Source organism: Pongo pygmaeus, chromosome 21, assembly GCF_028885625.2.
Source record: "Pongo pygmaeus isolate AG05252 chromosome 21, NHGRI_mPonPyg2-v2.0_pri, whole genome shotgun sequence".
Taxonomy (NCBI): domain Eukaryota; kingdom Metazoa; phylum Chordata; class Mammalia; order Primates; family Hominidae; genus Pongo; species Pongo pygmaeus.
This window is the reverse complement of record NC_072394.2, coordinates 37,859,088-37,881,960: the sequence shown is the minus strand read 5'-3', so window position 1 is coordinate 37,881,960 and position 22,873 is coordinate 37,859,088. Positions and strand designations below refer to the sequence as shown.

The window sequence follows — 22,873 nt, the reverse complement described above, 5'->3', positions numbered from 1 at the left end:
AACTGCGCGAGAAACAAAGGGGCTCGCTGCCACTGGTTAGCGATAATACTGGCAGCGCGACCAGTTTCTGAGGGTTTTTCACCTTGCTGCTCAGACGCTCCGAGCAGCTTCAGGCAGCATAACACTTACAGGCGAGTTACTTACTCAACACTCGGTTTTGTCTGCATGTCTCTGCCCAGAGTGTTACCTTTGCCTGACTTAATCCGTCCCGGAGCTGCAGTTCTGCCTAAGCCTGACTTCTAGAGAACTTTTTCTTCCCGATAGGACCCATGCGTTATTCCCGTAGCATTTTGTGTATAAATTGTTTTTTTTTTAAATGGAGTCTTGCTCTGTTGCCAGGCTGGAGTGCAGTGGCACGATCTCGGCTCACTGCAACCTCTGCCTCCCGGGTTCAAGTAATTCTCCTGCCTCAGCCTCCCGAGTAGCTGGGACTACAGGCGCCCGCCACCACGCCTGGCTAATTTTTGTATTTTTAGTAGAGACAGGGTTTCACCATGTTGGCCAGGATGGTCTCGATCTCTCTTGACCTCGTGATCCGCCCGCCTCGGCCTCCCAAAGTGCTGGGATTACAGGCGTGAGCCACCGCGCCCAGCCTTGTGTATAAATTGTTAATGCACTTTCTTAGAGTTGTAAACTCCATTTACTTGCCTCACTCTTGCACTCAGTGGTTCTTAATTTTTAGTAGGAATTAAAAACAAAACTGGTAAATGCAGACTCTTGGATTCCACCCCCAGAGAATCCGTAAACCGGGGGTGGAGTCCAGGAATCTGCATTTTAGAAAGTACCCAGGGTGATTCTGATACATTGGGAACACGTTTTAGGAGGCGCTGCATGAGACTGTGAGCTTGAGCGTAGAGACTGTAATTTGGTCATCTGACTATAGCGCTCAGCACAAGGCCTGGTACAAAATAGGTGCTCAGTAAGTGTTGAGTGAATGGGTGAATGAGTGGATAGCTCGAGTGAAACAGCAAGGCTTCAGATTAATCCACAGCCAAAGGTAACCTGAGAAAGGAACACTTAAAAGCTATATTTTATCTTTCTCCTGTAAGAACACAAAAAAGATCTTAATAGCTAATCTGAGAAATAGAGAAAGTGAAGAGTAAAAGGGGAAGGAAGGACACGGATTCTGAAAGGCAAACTATCTAGAGAGGAGAAAAGAACGTCTTCAGGCACTAGACAGAGAAAAAGATGCAAAGAAGCAGCGGTGTGGGATTCCATCCTAGGGAAATAATCCCACAACAGGCATTGTGCATGAATGTTCACTGCAACAATATTTGAAATAGAAATTAAACAATCTAAATGTTATGCACATCAAGCTCTTTTCTGCCTCAGGGCGTTTGCATACACTGCCAGCTACCTAGACCACTTTTCCCCCAGCTCTTGGCCTAGCTGGTGTCCTTCAGGTCCCAGCTTAAATGATACTTCCTCAACTAGGTCTTCCCTGACCATGCTATCTAAAGTAGTAACCTATATTTTCTAAGATAGTCTTCTGTTTCTTTTCTTTTCTTTTCTCTTTTTGAGACGCAGTCTTGCTCTGTCGCCCAGGCTGGAGTGCAGCGGTGCAATCTCGGCTCACTGCAAGCTCCACCTCCCGGGTTCACGCCATTCTCCTGCCTCAGCCTCCCTAGTAGCTGGGACCACAGGTGCCCGCCACCACGCCTGGCTAATTTTTTTGTATTTTTAGTAGAGATGGGGTTTCACCGTGTTAGCCAGGATGGTCTTGATCTCCTGACCTGGTGATCCGCCCGCCTTGGCCTCTCAAAATGCTGGGATTACAGGTGTGCGCCACCGTGCCCGGCAGTCTTCTGTTTCTTTCATAGCACTTTCCATTTATTATTTTGTTTTCCTATTAACATTCCCTCCAAAATTTAAGCTTTTTGTGGATAGGAGACTTATTCCTGGGATTTAGCACAGTCTTACACACATGGTAGGTATCAAGTAAATATCCACTGAATGAATGAATCAAGTCAGCCCTAGTGTTACAAAGTTTAATGACATAACATCCATTAGCAAACTAGACAATATTTTTTAAGACTATGAGGAGTCAACCGGGTGCGTGGCTCACGCCTGTAATCCCAGCACTTTGGAGGCTGAGGTGGGTGGATCACCTGAGGTCAGGAGTTGGATACCAGCCTGACCAACAGGGAGAAACCCCATCTCTACTAAAAATACAAAATTAGTCAGGCGTGGTGGTGCATGCCTGTAATCCCAGCTACTCGAGAGGCTGAGGCAGGAGAATCACTTGAACCCGGGAGGCGGAGGTTGCGGTGAGCCGAGATTGCACCATTGCACTCCAGCCTGGGCAACAAGAGCGAAAGTCCATCTCAAAGAAAAAGACTATGAGGAGTAAACAGGTTTCAGACTACCAAGATATACCAAACCAAATGGTAATCTTTGATGTTTGTAAAGGAGGATTCATTCCCTTATTTATTCATTCACCCAATGGACATTTATTGAGCATTGATTATGTTCTAGTATTGAATAATAATACAATGTAGTAAGGACAAGTTGGAAATTGTACAACTGGATATTATCTGAGCCAAAACCCAAAGTGGAGTTAGCTGGTGTGTGAAACAGGGATGGGCAGGGGTGGGTGGGAATGGTTTTGAGATGAGACTTCCACCTCAGATCATCAGGCATTAGATTCTCATGAGTGTGTAACCTAGATCCCTCGCATGCACAGTTCTCAATAAGATTTGCCTCCTATGAGAATCTAATGCTGCTACTGAACTGACAGGAGGTGGAGCTCAGGTGATAATGCTCGCTTATCTGCTCAACTCCTACTGTGCTGCCAGGGTCCTAACAGGTCACGAACTGATAGTAGTCCATGGCCTGGGGGATTAGAAACCCCTGCCCTAGTGGTTCTGTAGGCATAAGAGTACACCACATCAGTCTTTACACAACCTGCAGATGGCTGGGTGCAGTGACTCACGCCTGTAACCCCAGCACTTTGGAAGGCCAAGACAGGTGGATCACTTGGGCCCAGGAGTTGGAGACCAGCCTGGGCAACATAGTTAGACCTTGTCTCTACAAAAAAAATTAAAAAATGAGGTGGGAGGATTGCTTGAGCCCAGGAGGTTGAGGCTGCAATGAGCCGCGATGGCCCTACTGCACTCCAGCCTCAGTGACAGGAGTAAGACCCTGTCTCAAAAAAAGAAAAAAACGGAAAAAAAAAAAAAAAAAACGCATTCTACAAACTGCATGGAGCATTTGAGACGTACAAACAGGTGTTCCTACCTGTCACCTGGCTTGGGGCCCAAGGGTCCTATAAAGACTTAAACCAGACAATTCAAGTCTGATCATGTTCAGACCTGTCTGATGAACCAGACTGGAGAGTTCTCAAAGGAGGCCGGATTGGAGGGAAAGACAATGGATCAGTCGAAAGAAAATCAACCCTGGTCCCTGCCAGGTGAGGGGAACGGTTTCTTCCTTTATATCCTAAATTCCATCTCTAGAAATATGCCTTATACTCAAATCCTCTCTGAGGGCTATAATATGGATCTTTCCTACACCCAGCCTTGCTCATTATTTATACATATTCCTCCTAGCCCATGCTAAGAGGCTGTCTGGACTAACTGAATTTAATATATATATATATATATATATATATATATGCGTGTGAAATTTCAAAATGAGGTGCTAAATCACTGTACATATATATGTGTATATATATATAATATATTTTTTTTTCCTGTTAGTCTAAAATCTGTTTGAAAGTTCCTAAATCCCTTATCCCAATATAAAGGAGTCTGCAGGTGGAGGATAGATAATTTGTGTGGAGATATTTCTGGCTATGAGTCCCCATTCCTCCTTGGGGAAGATTGAGAGGACATTACCTTTAACCACTCAAACCAAGTGACTGGGAGAGGGTGCTTCCATGAGAATCTGAGATGCAGAATCCATACCATTGCAGTTAGGGAGTATCGTGACCAGGATATGCTTCCTGCCTGTGAACTGTAACAAGAAGAGACAAGCCTGCTGACTATTAGGTCCTGTTCAGTAGGGCTTCCTGGAGGTATAAAGGGACCCCAGGAACAAGAAGCTAGACAAATGGCCATTAATAGATGCCTTTGCTAAGGGAACTGCAGGAGAGGGGCCAGTAGGGAACCCCTGAAGAGTGTATAAAAGCACCCCATGATGCTTTGATAATGGATAGAGATGGCTATAAACATCTGCGAGGCCCAGAAAGCACTAAGTCAGATATTATACTAGTTCAAAGAAGACTTTTCCCACCCCCATCTTCCCCTCCATGTTAACATGGAGACATGTTGAGTGACTAAAGTGAGCTGAGGATGACAGAGGGGGAAAAATAGAGGGAAAAAAAGCTGTGAGAGGCAAGCCACCCAGGCGCCGAGGCAAGAGACCGTTCCAGTATAATAAAATATAAAACAAGAATAGTTTTATATATTTGCGTTCGAGGCAAGAGACTGTTCCGGTATAATAAAATATAAAACAAGAATAGTTATACCAGATATAGATCTTAGATATGATTATATATGGATATCATTAATCATTAGTTTGTAGCAATTACTCTTTATTCCAATATTATAAGGATTATTAAATCCTCGCTCTACAATCATAACCTAGGAAAAGCCAGGCCATACAGAGATAGGAGCTGAGGGGACATAGTGAGGTGTGACCAGAAGACAAGAGTGCGAGCCTTTTGTTATGCCCAGACAGGGCCACCAGAAGGGCTCCTTGGTCTAGCGGTGACGCCAGTGTCTGGGAAGACGCCGGTTGCTGAGCGGACTGTGGTCTAGCGGTAGCGAAAAGTGTCAAGGAACAACACCCGCTACTTAGCAGACCGGGAAAGGGAGGCTCCCTTTCCCCGGGGGAGTTTAGAGAAGACTCTGCTCCTCCACCTCTTGTGGAGGGCCTGACATTAGTCAGGCTCACCCTCAGTCATCTGGAGGCCTAACCGTCTCCCTGTGATGCTGTGCTTCAGTGGTCACGCTCCTAGTCCACCTTCATGTTCCATCCTGTACACCTGGCTCTGCCTTCTAGATAGGAGTAGTCAATTAGTGAAAGTACTAAAAGTCTCTGATACGCAGAAATAATGGCATAAGCTGTCTTTCTCTCTGTCTCCTCTCTTTCTCTGCCTCGCCTGCCAGGCAGGGAAGGGCCCCCTGTCCAGTGGACACGTGACCCACGTGACCTTACCTATCATCGGAGATGGCTCACACTCTTTACCCTGCCCCTTTTGCTTTGTATCCAATAACTAACAGCGCAGCCAGACATTCGGGGCCACTACTGGTCTCCGCGCATTGGTGGTAGTGGTCCCCTGGGCCCAGCTGTCTTTTCTTTTATCTCTTTGTCTTGTGTCTTTATTTCTACACTCTCTCGTCGCCGCACACAGGGAGAGACCCACCGACCCTGTGGGACTGGTCCCTACAAAAAGCCAACCATTTTCCTCTTTCTTTCTCGCAGCAAGGTAACAGTCTGCAGCACCAAAATGATAGTCTCTTGCTGCTGTTCATCTGAGTCCATTTTTTTTTTTTTTTTTTTTACGGAGTCTCACTTTGTAGCCCAGGCTGGAGTGCAGTGGCATGATCTTGGCTCATTGCAACCTCCGCCTCCCAGGTTCAAGTGATCCTCATGCCTCAGCCTCCTGAGAAGCTGGGATTACAGGCGCCCGCCACCACCACACCCAGCTTTTTTTTTTTTTTTCAGTAGAGATGGGGTTTCACCATGTTAGCGAGGCTGGTCTTGAATTCCTGACCTCAAGTGATCCACCCGCCTCGGCTTCCCAAAGTGCTGGGATTACAGGCGTGAGCCGCCACACCCGGCCCATTCTCTTTTTTTTTTTTTTTTTTTTTTTTAAGAGACAGGGTTTTGCTCTTTCACTCAGGTTGGAGTGCAGTGGTTTGATCATAGCTCACTGCAGCTTCAACCTCCTGGGCTCAAGTGATCCTCCTGGCTCAGCCTCCCGAGTAGCTAAGACTATAGGCCTGTGCAGCCAGTCCTGGCTAATTAGTTTAAAAATTTTTTTGTAGAGATGGGGACTCGCTGTGTTGTCCAGGTTGGTCTTGAACTCCTGGCGTCAAGCAATGTTCCTACTTTAGCCTCCCAAAGTGCTGGGATTATAGGCTTGAGGTGCTGTGCTGAAGTTCCATTCATTCATTATTTTTAAAATATTGATTGAGCACCTACTATGTGCCAAAAGTTGAGTTACACACTGGGAGGGACCCAAAGATCAATAATAAATGAACTCTGTCCAGAGCCTCTGTTCACAAACTCACATGGCAGGCAAGCAAGTAAAGAAACAGTTCACACACACACAGTGTAGTAAATTCTATAAAGAGGGAGCAGCTGGCTACACAGCGTCAGGCCACTATGACTTCTTTGTGAAGGATAAAAACGCTAAAATTAGCCAGGTGTGGTGGTGCACTACTGAAGTCCCAACTATTCCGGAGGCTGAGGTAGGAAGGATCGCTTGAGCCCAGGAGGTCGAGGCTGCAGTGAGCTGTGTTCAAGCCACTGCACTCCAACCTGGGCAACACAGCAAGACCCCGTCTCAAAAAAAAAAAAAATGCTAAGCAGACAAGCCAGGCATGATGGCATGTGGCTGTAGTCCCACCCACTCAAGAGGCTGAGTCAGAAGAACCTCTTGAGCTTAGGAGTTTGAGACCAGTCTGGGCAGCATAGCAAGACCCCATCTCAAAAAAAAATGCTAAGCAAAGTGGCAGGGGTGGGGTGGTGGCGGGGATTCCAAGCAGCATGTGCAAAGGCACAGCAGCATGCTAGAGCATGGGATGTGTTAGGAATGCCAGACACTCCTCTTGCTAATGCCACCATTTGGTTGAATTGTGTCAATCTCCCTAGTTGGATTCCCTTTGTCAGCTGGATATTTTCTCCCTGGTCCTGACCCCGCCTCAGTAGCAGTTCTTATTCCAGTCCTAGCCCCCTCTCACTAACCAAGTCAGGCTTGAAGTGACCAACGTACCCAAGCTTGAGATTCTTGAAGTGGATGACATCTTTTCACTATCACTCAGGGCTTGGGCAATAAACGATGTTCAGTCACAGTTCCCACAGGACCAGGTCCTCTCCTTCCTCAAAAGTGGGCTCTTGGTCAGGCGTGATGGCTCATGCCTGTAATCCCAGCACTTTGGGAGGTGGAGGCAAGTGGATCGCTTGAAGCCAGAAGTTTGAGACCAGCCTGGCCAACATGGCGAAACCCTATCTCTACTAAAAATACAAAAATTAGCCGGGCCTGGTGTCACGCACCTGTGATCCCAGCTACTCGGAAGGCTGAGGCACAAGAATCGCTTGAACCTGTGAGGAGGAGGTTACAGTGAGCCAAGATTGCGCCACTGCACTCCAGCCTGGGTGACAGAGTGAGACCAAAAAAAAAAAAAAAAAAAAAAGAGAAAAAAAGTGGGGGAGGCCCTTAACTATATTCTTTTTTTTTTTTTTGGAAAAAAAAAAAAAAAAAGTCCTGTAGCCAGGGCTACAGATGTGCGCCACCACGTCCAGCTTGCCTTATGTTCTTGAGCAACCCTCTTTCCCTCTCTGAGCCTCAAATTCCTCAGCTGCAATATGGGGATAATAATACTTACCAGCTAGGGTTCTTATACACAAAGTGGGAATTAGAATTAGATGGAGGGAAGGAGGAGTGGAGGAGTCTAGCAAGGATCTGAGATTTCTGAGCTCAAGAATGACAAGGTTTCCAGTGATTAGAGAGGTTTCCTGTGATTAGAGAGATTGGGGTATGAGGGGAGAGGGGAACTTTCTCTTGTAACTTTATAAACTTTGGTATTATTTGAATATTTTTACAATGAACATGATTTAATTTTATAATTAAATATATTTGGCATGAATATCATGCATCGATAAAAAGGTGTTTAAATTTTTTTTTTTTTATTTTGTAGAGACGGGCTCGTGCCATGTTGCTCAGACTGATCTTGAACTCCTGGGCTCAGGCAGTCTTCCCACCTCAGCCTCCCAAAGTGCTGGGATTACAGGCATGAGCCACCACGCCCTGCCTAATAAAGTTTTTAAAAAGCTTATGTTACTATATTGTGTGGAAAGTCATCTAGGAGACTGATCAGAGTTGTTGCTTCTGGGGAGGACTGAAAGACCCAGGGTCTGGGGTGGGAGGAACATGTTTTCTTTTGCATTCTTTTCTACTGTTTGAATTTTTAAAATCATGAATTCATATTACTTTTCTTCCTAATATGTATGACTTTTTAAAAGTTTTAGAATTATTTTAAAAATAAAAATATTTTCTAGAATAAATATGTAAAACATGTGGTTATTTTATTCACACCCCTCTACCCACAACAGACAGACACACGCAACACTCACATACAATTTCCAGCTTCAGATTGTAGTACAGGTATTTGCAGCCCAGGGAAGGAATTTGATTGACTTACGGACAGAAGGCCCAGAGACAAACTCTAGCAAGGTGCAGCTCCCGAGTAGTCCAGCAGGGGGAGCCGTTGAGAGCGCGTCCTGAGCAGTGGCCACTGCTGCGGAGTTTAGAAGAGAAACCAAGTTTTCATTGTTAAATTCCCACCTATGAGTGAGAACACGCGGGAACTGAACAATAAGAACACTTGGACACAGGAAGGGGAACATCACACACCGGGGCCTGTTGTGGGGTGGGGGGAGGGGGGAGGGATAACATTAGGAGATATACCTAATGTAAATGACGCGTTAATGGGTGCAGCACACCAACATGGCACATGTATACATATGTAACAAACCTGCACGTTGTGCACATGTACCCTAGAACTTAAAGTATAATAAAAAAATTAAAAGAAAACATATGTAATAAACCTGCACTTTGTGCACATGTACCCTAGAACTTAAAGTATAATAATAAAAAAGAAAAGAAAAGAAAAGAAAAGAAAAGAAACCAGGTTTGCCGCGCGGGTGAGGGTAGGCAGAGGCGGCTCTGCTCTTGCTGGGGTTCTCAGGGGTTGGGACAGGCAGGCCCCACAGATTAGAAAGAGCACAGATGAAAAGGGAAGGGACTCTGGGCTTTCCTCCCTGCCAGCTCCTAACCTGTAGGGTGGTCAGTCCTCTCTTGACGTGGGAAGGGCACTGGATTCAGAATTAGGGGCTTGGGTTGAATTCTAGCTCTATGGTCTTTAGCTATATGAACTTGTGCCAGTCACTTAACTGTTCAGAGAAATGAAACAAGGACAATATTAACAGCGGAATCTTTTTTTAAAAAACAAAACAAAACAAAACTGTAATTTATGATTAGCCAGGTGCAGTGGCTTGCACCTGTAGTCCCAACTACTCAGGAGGCTGAGAAGGGAGGATCGCTTGAGCTCAGGAGTTAGAGGCTGCAGTGAGCCGAGATCGCACCACTGCACTCCAGCCTGAGTGACAGAGTGAGACCCTGTCTCAAAAAAAAAAAAAAAGCAATAAATAAAATTATAATTTATGAAGCACATACTGTATTTTGGTCATTGAAAGGTGCTTTACATATATAAACACATTAATTCTTATAACCACTCTGTGATACAAGTTTTTTGTTGTTGTTGTTGTTTTTGAGATGGAGTTTTGCTCTTGTTGCCCGGGCTGGAGTGCAGTGGCTGGATCTCAGCTCACTGCAACCTCCGCCTCCTGGGTTCAAGCAATTCTCCTTCTCAGCCTCCCGAGTAGCTGGGATTACAGGCGCCTGCCACCACATTCAGCTAATTTTTTTGTGTTTTTAGTAGAGACGGGGTTTCACCATGTTAGCCAGGCTGGTCTCAAACTCCTGACCTCAGGTAATCTGCCTGCCTCAGCCTCCTGAAGTGCTGGGATTACAGATGTGAGCCACCGCACCTGGCTTACTTTATTTTATTGTTTTATTTTTATTTATTTATTTTTATTATTATTTTTTGAGACAGAGTTTTGCTCTTGTTGCCCACGCTGGAGTGCAATGGCGCAATCTCAGCTCACTGCAACCTCCGCCTCCCGGGTTCAAGCAATTCTCCTGCCTCAGCCTCCCGAGTAGTGGGATTACAGGCTCGTGCCACCACAGCAGGCTAATTTTGTATTTTTAGTAGAGATGGGAGTTTCTCCATGTTGGTCAGGCTGGTCTCGAACTCACAACCTCAGGTGATCTGCCTGCCTCAGCCTCCCAAAGTGCTGGGATTACAGACATGAGCCACCATGCCCGGTCTATTTTTTTATTTTTTTATTTTTTGAGATGGAGTCTCACCCTGTCGCCCAGACTGGAGTGCAATGGCGCGATCTCAGCTCACTGCAAACTCCGCCTCCCAGGTTCAAATGATTCTCCTGCCTCAGCCTCCCGACTAGCTGGGATTACAGGCACCCGCCACCACGCCCAGCTAATTTTTGTAATTTTAGTAGAGTCGGGGTTTCATCATGTTAGCCAGGCTGGTCTCGAACTTCTGAATTCGTGATCTGCCCCGCCTCCACCTCCCAAAGTGCTAGGATTACAGGCGTGAGCCACCGCCCCCAACCTGTTTTTTTATTTTTATAGAGACAGGTCTTGCTATGTTGCCCAGGCTAGTCTCGAACTACTGGGCTCAAGCAATCCTCCCATCTCAGCCTCCCGAAGTGCTGAGATTATAGGTGTGAGCCAAGTATGTTTTTACCAGTTTGCCCTGCCAGGTATATCATCATTATCCCTATTTTATACATGAGGAAACTGAGGCAGGGAGAGATGAAATAATTTGCTTGAGATTACATAGCTGATAATCCTGGGGGAGCCAGGATTTGAAGGTGAGTGGCTTAGCTCTTAATCATTATGTCACTACTCTCCTGCTTAAAACATCCCATTGGGTTCCCAGTGCACTAAAAGTAAAATCCAGGCCAGGCACAGTGGCTCACACCTGTAATCCCAGCACTTTGGGATGCTGAGGCGGGTGGATCACCTGAGGTCAGGAGTTTGAGACCAGCCTGACCAATATGGTGAAACCCCACCCCTACTAAAAATACAAAAATTAGGCGGGGTGCGGTGGCCCATGCCTGTAATCCCAGCACTTTGGGAGGCTGAGGTGGGCAGATCATGAGGTCAGGAGTTCAAGACCAGCCTGGCCAACATGGTGAAACCCTGTCTCTACTAAAAATACAAAAATTAGCTGGGCATAGTGACGGGCACCTGTAATCCCAGCTACTTGGGAGGCTGAGGCAAGAGAATCGCTTGAAACCAGAAGGCGGAAGTTGCAGTGAGCTGAGATCGCACCATTGCACTCCAGCATGGGCAACAGAGCGAGACTCTTGTCTTGAAAAAAAAAAAAAGAAAAAGAAAAAGAAAAGAAAATCCAGCTCCCTTTCCAGGGCTTATAAGGCCATACATGATGTGGTTCTGGCATGATCTGACCTCACCTCCTGCCATTGCCCCCTTCGCTCACTCTGCTTCAGCCACACCAGCTCCTCCTTACCTCAGATGTACCGACTGCATTCCTGCCTCAGGGCCTTTGCAACTGCTGTTCCCTCCACCTGGAATGCTTGTCCTCCAGACTTTAGTATGGCTCATTTTCTCACTACATCTGGGTCTCTGCCCAAACATCACCCCCTCAAAGAGCATTCCTTTCTAAAACAGACACCTCTTTGATCCTGCTTAATTTTTCTTCACAGCACTTAGCATTCTCTTATGTGTTTGTTTGTCTGTCTCTTCCACCAGAATATGAGAAGAGACAAACAAACGCATAAGAGAAGTTTCAGACAAACCACTTGGTTTGTCTTGTCCACGGCTAGATACCCAGAACTCAGACCTGGGGCCCGTCCCATGGTAGGCACCCAATAAATATTTGCTGAATAGTTAAGTAGATAAAGAAATGAAGACCCAACGTCACCCAACTGGCAAATGGCGGAACTGGAACACTGCGTTTTCTGGTCCCAGCGCCTGTTCCCTCAGCCGCTGTGCTGTGCAGGACTGACTCCCGGAGAGATCTTGGGAGGTTCGGATAGCATCATGAATGGGAAGCCATTGTGAAAATTGACAAGTGCTTGAAAAAGGCGTTATTATTATTATCACTCAGTTCACTGTTTACTCATCTGGAGACATAATAAAAAAGGGATAATAATAATCTCGCCGGCCAGGCACAGTGGCTCACACCTGTAATCCCAGCACTTTGGGAGGCTGAGGTGAGCGGATCATTTGAGACCAGGAGTTCGAGACCAGCCTGGCCAGCATGGTGAAATCCTGTCTCTACTAAAAATACAAAAATTAGCCAAGGGTGGTGGCGCATGCCTGTAGTCCCAGCTACTTGGGAGGCTGAGACAGGAGAATTGCTCGAACCTGGGAGGCAGAGGTTGCATTGCCATATCGGTTGCAGTGAGCCGATATCATTGCCAGCTTGGGCAATAGAACTAGACTCCGTCTCCAAAAATAATAATAATAATAAAATAATAATAATAATAATCTGGCCTACTGACTTTATAAGGATGGTTTATGGAACAGCAATGAGACAATGGGTGGGGAAACATAAAAGCAAAAGGCTCTACATGGCAGAAGGGGCTGCAGAGATTACTTCTATGGCAGTGGTCTCCCAAGGCTCCCATCCTCTACCTCAGGTTTGACATTAATATTGCTGACAGGAGAGGGGGAGGCTGGGGGACATGGGGGACCCAGGGACGCTGTGTCCCAGTAATTAAACATGTCGGGACTGAAGCACTGCCAGCGGCAGCATCTGGTTGCAATTACCAGAGGGAACCAAAGTGATTAGTCACCTTTATAGTGAGAGCCAGGCGGGAACCCTGGGCTCCTCTCTGGAGAGGGCCTTCTAACCAAGCTCAGAGTCCCCTTTCCCTGCTCCCAGCCCATTTCTGGGAGTTCCCTGGTCCTCAAACAATAGCCCTGGCCCCGAGACTCCTCCATGTCCCCAAAGTCCCAGCCCACTGGGTGAGACGTTGACTGAAAGGAATACTGTAACTTTCCCCAGTGCCCTATCACTTCTAGTGTTTCTAGGGGCCAGATTAGGCTTCTTTGGTGTAAAATATGTTGAAGCCAAAATTAGATTTAAAAAATAATTTAACCTTTCTGAACTTAAATTTATTTATCTTTAAAATGAGAGTATTGGGCCAGACGTGGTGGCTCATGCCTGTAATCCCAGCACTTTGGGAGGCCGAGGTGGGCAGATCACTTGAGGTCAGGAGTTTGAGACCAGCCTGGCCAACATGGTGAAACCCCGTCTCTACGAAAATACAAAAAATTAGCCGGGCATCTTGGTGCGCATCGGTAGTCCCAGCTACTTGGGAGGCTGAGGCAGGAGAATTACTTAAACTCGGGAGGCAGAGGTTGTAATGAGCTGAGATTGAGCCACTGCACTCTTCATTCTAGCCTAAGTGACAGAGCAAGACTCTGTCTCAAAAAGAAAAAAAAAAAAAAAAAAGGCGTGTATCAAGAGTTACCTTTGGGCTGGGCACGGCGGCTCATGCCTGTAATCCCAGCACTAGCGGAGGCCAAGCCACGTACAGAGACATTGTGGTTGTTCAACTCATTCATTTATTCACTTTCTGAGCTTACGAAATGCTTTTTTATGGATCACCTGAGGTCAGGAGTTGGGACCAGCCTGGCCAACATGGTGAAACCCCATCTCTACTAAAAATATAAAAATTAGCTGGGCGTGGTGGTACACATCTGTAATCCCAGCTACTCAGGAGGCTGAAGCAGGAAAACCCCTTGAACCCGGGAGGCAGGGGTTGCAGTGAGCTGAGATCGCACCACTGCACTCCAGCCTGGGTGACAGTGAGACTCCATCTCAAAAAAATAAAAAAAGTTACTTTCGGCCACGTGTGGTGATTCACACCTGTAATCCCAGCACTTTGGGAAGCCAAGGCGGACAGATCACTTGAGCCCAGAAATTTGAGACCAGCCTGGGCGACATGGCGAGACCCTGTCTCTACAAAAAATACAAAAATTAGCTGGGCATTGTGGTGTGCACCTGTAGTCCTAGCTACTTGGGAGGCTGAGGTGGGAGGATCACCTGAGCCCCATGATCACGCCGTTGCACTCCAACCTGGGCAACAGGTAAGACCCTGTCTCAAAAAACAACAATGAAAACCACCACCTTCATAGCATTGTCATGAAGATAAATAACACATAAATGAAATGGAGGACAAAACCCAGAGTCTAGTTGACTGGAATATGTGCTTTAAAAAAACAGCTATTATTGGCTGGGTGTGGGGCTTACGCCTGTAATCCCAGCACTCTGGGGGGCCGAGGCAGGCAGATCACAAGATCAGGAGATCGAGACCATCCTGGCTACCACGGTGAAACCCCATCTCTACTAAAAATACAAAAATTAGCTGGGTGTGGTGGCACGCACCTGTAGTCCCAGCTACTTGGGAGGCTGAGGCAGGAGAATCACTTGAACCCGGGAGGTAGAGGTTGCAGTGAGCTAAGATCATGCCACTGTACTCCAGCCTGGGTGACAGAGTGAGACTCCATCTAAAAAAAAAAAAAAAGCTATTATTAACAATTGCCGTTAATAGTTGATCACTTTATGCGGTTTACTTTTATTTATTTATTTTTTTAGTAGAGACAGGGTTTCACCATGGTAGCCAGGATGGTCTTGATCTTCTGACCTCGTGAACTGCCTGCCTCGGCCTCCCAAAGTGCTGGGATTACAGGCGTGAGCCACCGCGCCTGGCCACAATTTATTTCATTGAATCTCCAACAAGAGTCCTGCGAGGTAAGCACTATCATTATCCCTGTTCCGAGTTTCAGAGAGGTTTAGAGGCTTCCCAAGATCACACAATACATAAATAGCAGAACCAAGATTCAAAACCAAGTCTGTTTGTCTCCAGAATCCTTGCTCTTTATCAAGCCATGTACAGAGACATTGTGGTTGTTCAACTCATTCATTTATTCACTCTCTGAGCTTACAAAATGCTTAAGAAGTGGCAAGACAATTCTTCCCATCAAGGAACTTAGAATCTAATGGGAAAGGCAGGTTATGTCCACAAATAACTACACCTCAAAGTAGAAAATGATGATTTTTGTAAATAACGGCCAGTTAGAGATTCATTTATTCATATAACATGTACTGAGAGCTGCTGTGTGCTGGGCCCTGTGCCAAGCACTGGGTATAATTCAAAGGTAAATATGGCACAGTCTAGTCATAATCTAATGGGAGAGACAGGTATGTAAAGAAATTATTGTAGTTATAAGGAATTAAGTTATGATTTTAAAATATGAAAAAATACAGAGTGGAAGAAACAAACTGTGTTGGGTTAGAGGGCAGAGGCAGAGACTGAATAAACTTTTAGCTGCCAAAAAATGTAAAGGAGCACAGAAAATGTGTGATGGCAGCTCAGGGGGAGTGTGCATTTTCTGGAGGATGCAAGAAGGCTTCATGGAGGAGGTGGCATGTGGGTTGGCACTTGTTTGATGGGTAGCTTTTAGTAGAGGGAGGGTTGAACCAGAGAGAGCCTGGAGGCCTAGAAGCCAGTTATAGGGGAGAATCATAGAGAGGCAAGCAACGAGGAAGACAGGGCAGTGATGGAGGTGGTGAGGAGAGAGTGAAGGAAGGGATGCCAGAGAGGACTAGTTCAGTGGGAACAAGTCTGTTTTTAATTTTTAATTTTATTAATATTATTCATCTATTTATTTACTTATTTTGTGTGTGTGTGACAGACTCTAGCTCTGTCACCTAGGCTGGAGTGCAGTGGTGTGATCTCGGCTCACTGCAACCTTTGCCTCCATACCCGGCTAATTTTTTGTATTTTTAGTGGAGATGCCTGCAATCCCAGCACTTTGAGAGGCCAAGGTGGGTGGATCACTTGAGGTCAGGAGCTCGAGACCAGACTGGCCAACGTAGTGAAACTCCGTCTCTACTAAAAATACAAAAAATAGATAGGCATGGTGGTGTGCACCTGTAGTCCCAGCTACTCGGGAGGCTGAGGCAGGAGAATTGTTTGAACTCAGGAGGTGGAGGTTACAGTTGAGCCAAGATCGCGCCACTGCACTCCAGCCTAGGTGACAGAGCGAGACTCTGTCTCAAAAAGAAAAAAAAAAGAAGGAAGCCTACCTGACTATTGCTTCTCCCCCGCCATCCTTCTTACAGCATGGCAAGTGTTGTTGTAGAGAAATGTACAGAAGGGGTAACTAGCTCTGTCTGGGGACCAGGAAAGGCTTCCCGAAGGAGGTAAATTTTCAGCTGAACTTCTCAGGATGTGGAGTGCTTCCTCCAGTTGTGGGAGAGAGAGAGGAGGATATTTCAGGTGAAGCGAACAGCTTTCCCCGCTGACCCTGTGTTAAGTTGCCCAGGGGCTCTACAGCGCAGGTTCCCCAGAGGAAGGGAGCTTCCATACTTCAGTGAGGCACTTTAAGAAACCCTTGAGTTCAGCTGGAATTCAGACCTTCCAGAGCTACCAGAAAAGCAACACGTGGGAAATCGTGCTGGGCGCAGTGGCTCACGCCTGTAATCCCAGCACTTTGGGAGGCCGAGGCTGGCAGATCACGAGGTCAGGAGATCGAGGCCATCCTGGCTAACATGGTGAAACCCCGTCTCTACTACAAACATAAAAAATCAGCCAGGTGTGGTGGCAGGGGCCTGTAGTCCCAGCTGCTGGGGAGGCTGAGGCAGGGGAATGGTGTGAACCTGGGAGGCGGAGGTTGCAGTGAGCCGAGATCATGCCACCGCACTCTCCAGCCTGGGCTGGGCGACAGAGCGAGACTCCGTCTCAAAAAAAAAAAAAAAAAGCGTCATGTGGGAAATGGCTTTTCCAGCCTCCTGTAGGGGCCGCTGCTGCCCCAGACTCAGGCAGTCTTTTCTAAGAAACCTCAGAGGACGTCTTTGCCGGGGTGGAGGTGGGGTACACCCTGGACCACCCGCCATCCAAGGAGTGGACTTAAGGGCGGCAGTGCCCCCAAGCCTGAAGAATATGCACTCAGTCAATGGCATTTGGGGGTAGGGAGGGAGTGTAGTGGGCACCGATATTTTTCAGTCTCTGGGTCACCACAAGTTTATTAAAATAAAAGAAAATGTGGGTAAATGCTGCCATCTGTGCTGTCCCTACTCCCAATACACACACACAGGCGCACACACACACACAGACACACACACACGCGCGCGCACACACACACACACACACACACAACAGATCAGGTCCCAGACTAGATGCAGGAGTTGAAACTGCTTTAAAAACACTCTAAGGACTTAACTACAAACCCACACTCCTCATGCTTCTGGGGCTTAAGATCTTTGAGCTCATTCTTCAGCATCTCTCCTCGAGAAGGTGGGGTGGGCTGCTCCATGAGGTGGAGGTGAAGACCGCTGAGTCTGCTCCGTGGAGGGGGAGGCCCTCTAAGCCTAGAGTCCCGCTGCGGGGCTCTGTGCCAGGAGCCCCCGTGAGCCATGGCCTCAAAAGGGCAGCGGTGATTTTTTTCACATAAATATATCGCACTTAAATGAGTTTAGACAGCATGACATCAGAGAGTAATTAAATTGGTTTGGGTTGGAATTCCGTTTCCAATTCCTGAGTTCAGGTTTGTAAGAGATTTTTCTGAGCACCTGCAGGCCTGTGAGTGTGTGTGTATGTGTGTGTGTGTGTGAAGTATTTTCACTGGAAAGGATTCAAAACTAGGGGGAAAAAAAAACTGGAGCACACAGGCAGCATTACGCCATTCTTCCTTCTTGGAAAAATCCCTCAGCCTTATACAAGCCTCCTTCAAGCCCTCAGTCAGTTGTGCTGGAGAAAGGGGGCGGTCGGCTTTCTCCTTTCAAGAACGAGTTATTTTCAGCTGCTGACTGGAGACGGTGCACGTCTGGATACGAGAGCATTTCCACTATGGGACTGGATACAAACACACACCCAGCAGACTTCAAGAGTCTCAGACTGAGGAGAAAGCCTTTCCTTCTGCTGCTACTGCTGCTGCCGCTGCTTTTGAAAGTCCACTCCTTTCATGGTTTTTCCTGCCAAACCAGAGGCACCTTCGCTGCTGCCGCTGTTCTCTTTGGTGTCATTCAGCGGCTGGCCAGAGGATGAGACTCCCCAAACTCCTCACTTTCTTGCTTTGGTACCTGGCTTGGCTGGACCTGGAATTCATCTGCACTGTGTTGGGTGCCCCTGACTTGGGCCAGAGACCCCAGGGGACCAGGCCAGGATTGGCCAAAGCAGAGGCCAAGGAGAGGCCCCCCCTGGCCCGGAACATCTTCAGGCCAGGGGGTCACAGCTATGGTGGGGGGGCCGCCAATGCCAATGCCAGGGCAAAGGGAGGCACCGGGCAGACAGGAGGCCTGACACAGCCCAAGAAGGATGAACCCAAAAAGCTGTCCCCCAGACCGGGTGGCCCTGAACCCAAACCAGGACACCCTCCCCAAACAAGGCAGGCTACAGCCCGGACTGTGACCCCAAAAGGACAGCTTCCCGGAGGCAAGGCACCCCCAAAAGCAGGATCTGTCCCCAGCTCCTTCCTGCTGAAGAAGGCCAGGGAGCCCGGGCCCCCACGAGAGCCCAAGGAGCCGTTTCGCCCGCCCCCCATCACACCCCACGAGTACATGCTCTCGCTGTACAGGACGCTGTCCGATGCTGACAGAAAGGGAGGCAACAGCAGCGTGAAGTTGGAGGCTGGCCTGGCCAACACCATCACCAGCTTTATTGACAAAGGGCAAGGTGAGGGGGCGGGGTGGCAGGGGCACGGCTCAGAGGGAGGGGCATCTGCATGAATGGAGGGGCTTTCAAAGCCCTGGCATTGCCCTGGTGGGAGACACTGTGTGCATCTGGCCCGGGGTGGGTGTCTGGGAACACTCACACATATCTCACACATAGCAGATCCCAGGCTGCCCACACATCAGGGCTGGAGGGCACCTAGGAATCACCAGGTCCAACGCCTGCAAGGTGCAGAGTGGGCACTAAAGCCTAGAGAGGAGACAAGACCTGCCAGTTCGTGGCAGAGTTGGAGACCAGATTCCAAGACTTGATTACTCAGTTGTGCATCTGTACCTGCTGGGCTGGCCGAACTTTCCAAGCTCCAAAGGTTTGCAGGTGGGCTCAGACGGCAGAGAAAGAAATGAATCTTGAGGTCCCCATGCTTCTGCAACTGTGCCCTCAGGCAAGGGGATAGAGGAGGCAAGAGAGGTGCACACAGTAAATGGGGCATCTTGGAGTCATGGAATGACGTTCAGATATATGGGGAGGGAGCAGACCTAGGGCCTAACTGGCAGTGTGACCTTGGGAAAGCTCCTTCTCACTTGGGGTCTCCGTTTTCCCATCTGTACACCTATATGGGGTTGGACAGGGTGGTTTCTGAGAGCCCTTCCAACATGAAAACTTTAGGTCCTGTCCTGAACATGCTTCATTCTCCTCATTAACTCCAAAGACTACCTGCTCCCCTCTGTCTCTCTCTGCCCACCTAATGTTACTGTTGCAGCTTTTTCTCTCCACTTGCTGTGTGATCTAAGCAAGTCCGTCCCCTTCTCAGGGCCTCAGTTTCTTCCTAGTGTGAAGAGGGAGGTGGGCTGTTGGTCACTCAAGTTGCCTGCAGCTCATTTGCTCTGGTCCTAGGCTGGCAGGGTGGGGGAGGGGTCAGAGGGCGGGAGAGGCTCCTCATTAGAGCTGGCCTGGAGGGGGCTGCCAGGGGGTGGGGGAGGCACAGAGGCAGCAGGTCTGGCCGAGGTGGGGGAGGTGGTCTGGCTGCCTGCCCAGCCAGGGAAAGCTGTGACCCCTTGGGGGCTCATAAAATAAGTCCTTGTGCCCCCCAGCACTAAGGGAGCTTGGAGAGGGGGAGATGGGGAGTTTAAAGGCCTAATTAGTCACCTTCTAGAGCAATATATGAAAGCTCCCCAATGGCAAATTGCTATTTAGGAAGGAGGGCATGCTGATTCGGAGATACTACTGAGCTTCTCACATACACATACATAGCCTTATGTTTGTTTATACACACATGCTGAATCACACATGTACTTGCATGCTGATTCATACACATACACACGTGCTGAATCACACACATACACACATGCCAAATCACACACATACGCATGTGCACACACACCTTCTTACATACACACACAAGATCGATCAGGCACATACATACATGTATGTGCTCTTCAAATAGTCACACAAGCCCAATCATTTATACATATAATGCGTCATTAACGTATACTCTTTCATATTCACACATGAACCCAATCACACACACGCATACAACTGTAACACACGCACGCGCTCAGGAGAGTAAGACACATAGGCAACAAAATCCTGGCACTGGGAAGCCAGGAACATTGGGCTGTAGGTCAGTGTGGACCAGCTTTGTCATTAACTTGCTGTGTGACCTTAGTCAAGTCACTCCCCATCTCTGTGCCTCATCTGCAAAACAAGAGCACCAAGGTCTCCTTTAAGGGATGGTGGAAGCAGCTGAGAATTTGAGCAAGTCATCTAACCTTGGGATTCTCCTCTGGAAAAGCGTGTATTTTTTTTTTTTTTTTTTTAGCCAGGGTCTCTCTCTGTTGCCCAGGCTGGAGTGCAATAGCAAATTCACGGCTCATGGAAGCCTTGACCTCCCTGGGGTCTATCAATCCTCCCACCTCAGCCTCCTGAGTAGCTGGGACTACATGTGCACGCCACCATGCCTGGCTAATTTTTGTATTTTTTGTAGAGACAGAGTGTCACCATGTTGTGCAGGCTGGTTTCAAACTCCTGAGCTCAAGCAATCCACCCACTTCAGCCTCCCAAAGTGCTGGGATTACAGGTGTGAGCCACTGTGCCCAGTCAACAGGAGTAATTTTAATGCCCACTCCACCTATCTCACAAATGAGACATCACGTTAGCTCATGGCTGGGAGAGAGATAGGTAGAAGGCAGTTACAAAGCTGATAAATCTCTGATAACACGTAGATCATGACACAAACACCAAAATCACGCAAATCATCCCCAGCCACATCTACAGGTGAACACCCCTAGTTGGTCGGCTATGTAGGAAGTGCTCTCATTTTCAAAAAGGCTCTCAGTGGTTTGGCTCTTGGCGTCTGTCAGAATGGGGCAGAGGTGAAAGAAAGCTCTCTGGACGGGGAGAGAGCTGGGGGCCTTTTCCTGCAGCCTCGAAGTGACTGGCTCCCTTGGTGAGGTTGCAGGGAATGACTTCTGGGTGTTCTCTCTAGATGACCGAGGTCCCGTGGTCAGGAAGCAGAGGTACGTGTTTGACATTAGTGCCCTGGAGAAGGATGGGCTGCTGGGGGCCGAGCTGCGAATCTTGCGGAAGAAGCCCTCGGACACGGCCAAGCCAGTGGCCCCCGGAGGCGGGCGGGCTGCCCAGCTGAAGCTGTCCAGCTGCCCCAGTGGCCGGCAGCCGGCCGCCTTGCTGGATGTGCGCTCCGTGCCAGGCCTGGACGGATCTGGCTGGGAGGTGTTCGACATCTGGAAGCTCTTCCGAAACTTTAAGAACTCGGCCCAGCTGTGCCTGGAGCTGGAAGCCTGGGAACGGGGCCGGACCGTGGACCTCCGTGGCCTGGGCTTCGACCGCGCCGCCCGGCAGGTCCACGAGAAGGCCCTGTTCCTGGTGTTTGGCCGCACCAAGAAACGGGACCTGTTCTTTAATGAGATTAAGGCCCGCTCTGGCCAGGACGATAAGACCGTGTATGAGTACCTGTTCAGCCAGCGGCGAAAACGGCGGGCCCCACTGGCCACTCGCCAGGGCAAGCGACCCAGCAAGAACCTTAAGGCTCGCTGCAGTCGGAAGGCACTGCATGTCAACTTCAAGGACATGGGCTGGGACGACTGGATCATCGCACCCCTTGAGTACGAGGCTTTCCACTGCGAGGGGCTGTGCGAGTTCCCATTGCGGTCCCACCTGGAGCCCACGAATCATGCAGTCATCCAGACCCTGATGAACTCCATGGACCCCGAGTCCACACCACCCACCTGCTGTGTGCCCACGCGGCTGAGTCCCATCAGCATCCTCTTCATTGACTCTGCCAACAACGTGGTGTATAAGCAGTATGAGGACATGGTCGTGGAGTCGTGTGGCTGCAGGTAGCAGCACTGGCCCTCTGTCTTCCTGGGTGGCACATCCCAAGAGCCCCTTCCTGCACTCCTGGAATCACAGAGGGGTCAGGAAGCTATGGCAGGAGCATCTACACAACTTGCGTGAAAGGGGATTCCAATAAGCTTGCTCGCTCTCTGAGTGTGACTTGGGCTAAAGGCCCCCCTTTATCCACAAGTTCCCCTGGCTGAGGATTGCTGCCCGTCTGCTGATGTGACCAGCGGCAGGCACAGGCCCAGGGAGACAGACTCTGAATGGGACTGAGTCCCAGGAGACAGTGCTTTCCGATGAGACTCAGCCCACCATTTCTCCTCACCTGGGCCTTCTCAGCCTCTGAACTCTCCTAAGCACCTCTCAGGAGAGCCACAGGTGCCACTGCCTCCTCAAATCACATTTGTGCCTGGTGACTTCCTGTCCCTGGGACAGATGAGAAGCTGACTGGGCAAGAGTGGGAGAGAAGAGGAGAGGGCTTGGATAGGGTTGAGGAGTGTGAGGCTGTTAGACTGTTAGATTTAAATGTATATTGATGAGATAAAAAGCAAAACTGTGCCTAAAACTGTGGCAAATTTCTTGTTTACTCCAGGGGACCCAGTGACCCCTTGAAGAATTACTGACCCAGGGCAGGGAGGTGGGTTGCTTCATGTATAAACTCAGTTTTCAGAGCCCCATCCCCACCCCTACTCCTGGAAACTGAAGCACAATGGGACAGAGAGTACAGCTAAGCAGGGCCAGTGCTCACCTCTAACCCCATTCCTGTTCCTTCCAAAGGCCCCTGGGTCCCGAGCTCTATTTGCTCCATTGGGGCCTGGCAACAGAATTATATTTTCTTCTTGACATTCCTTAGTCAAGTTTGTTGCCTCCAAAATAGATCCCTAAAAGGGAGGGAAATTGGGGATTTTGTTTCTTCTAAAATCATTCCTACATCATTGACCAATATCTGCCTGCCGCTGCCACCAGCAAACTCACAGAATTACCTGGGCAC

The 22,873-nt window shown here is 48.5% G+C and overlaps 1 protein-coding gene across 1 annotated transcript; it reads left to right on the top strand.

Annotated features, from left to right (window-relative positions):
* The first annotated feature begins 21 nt into the window (after positions 1-21).
* GDF5 (growth differentiation factor 5) lies at positions 22-22,447 on the top strand. Its single transcript, XM_054467883.1, has 4 exons — positions 22-131; positions 14,448-14,603; positions 17,657-18,528; positions 21,011-22,447. Exons 3-4 carry the CDS (start codon positions 17,898-17,900, stop codon positions 21,883-21,885), a joined length of 1,506 nt encoding a protein of 501 aa, XP_054323858.1. The 5' UTR covers positions 22-131; positions 14,448-14,603; positions 17,657-17,897; the 3' UTR covers positions 21,886-22,447.
* The last annotated feature ends 426 nt before the right edge of the window (positions 22,448-22,873 follow it).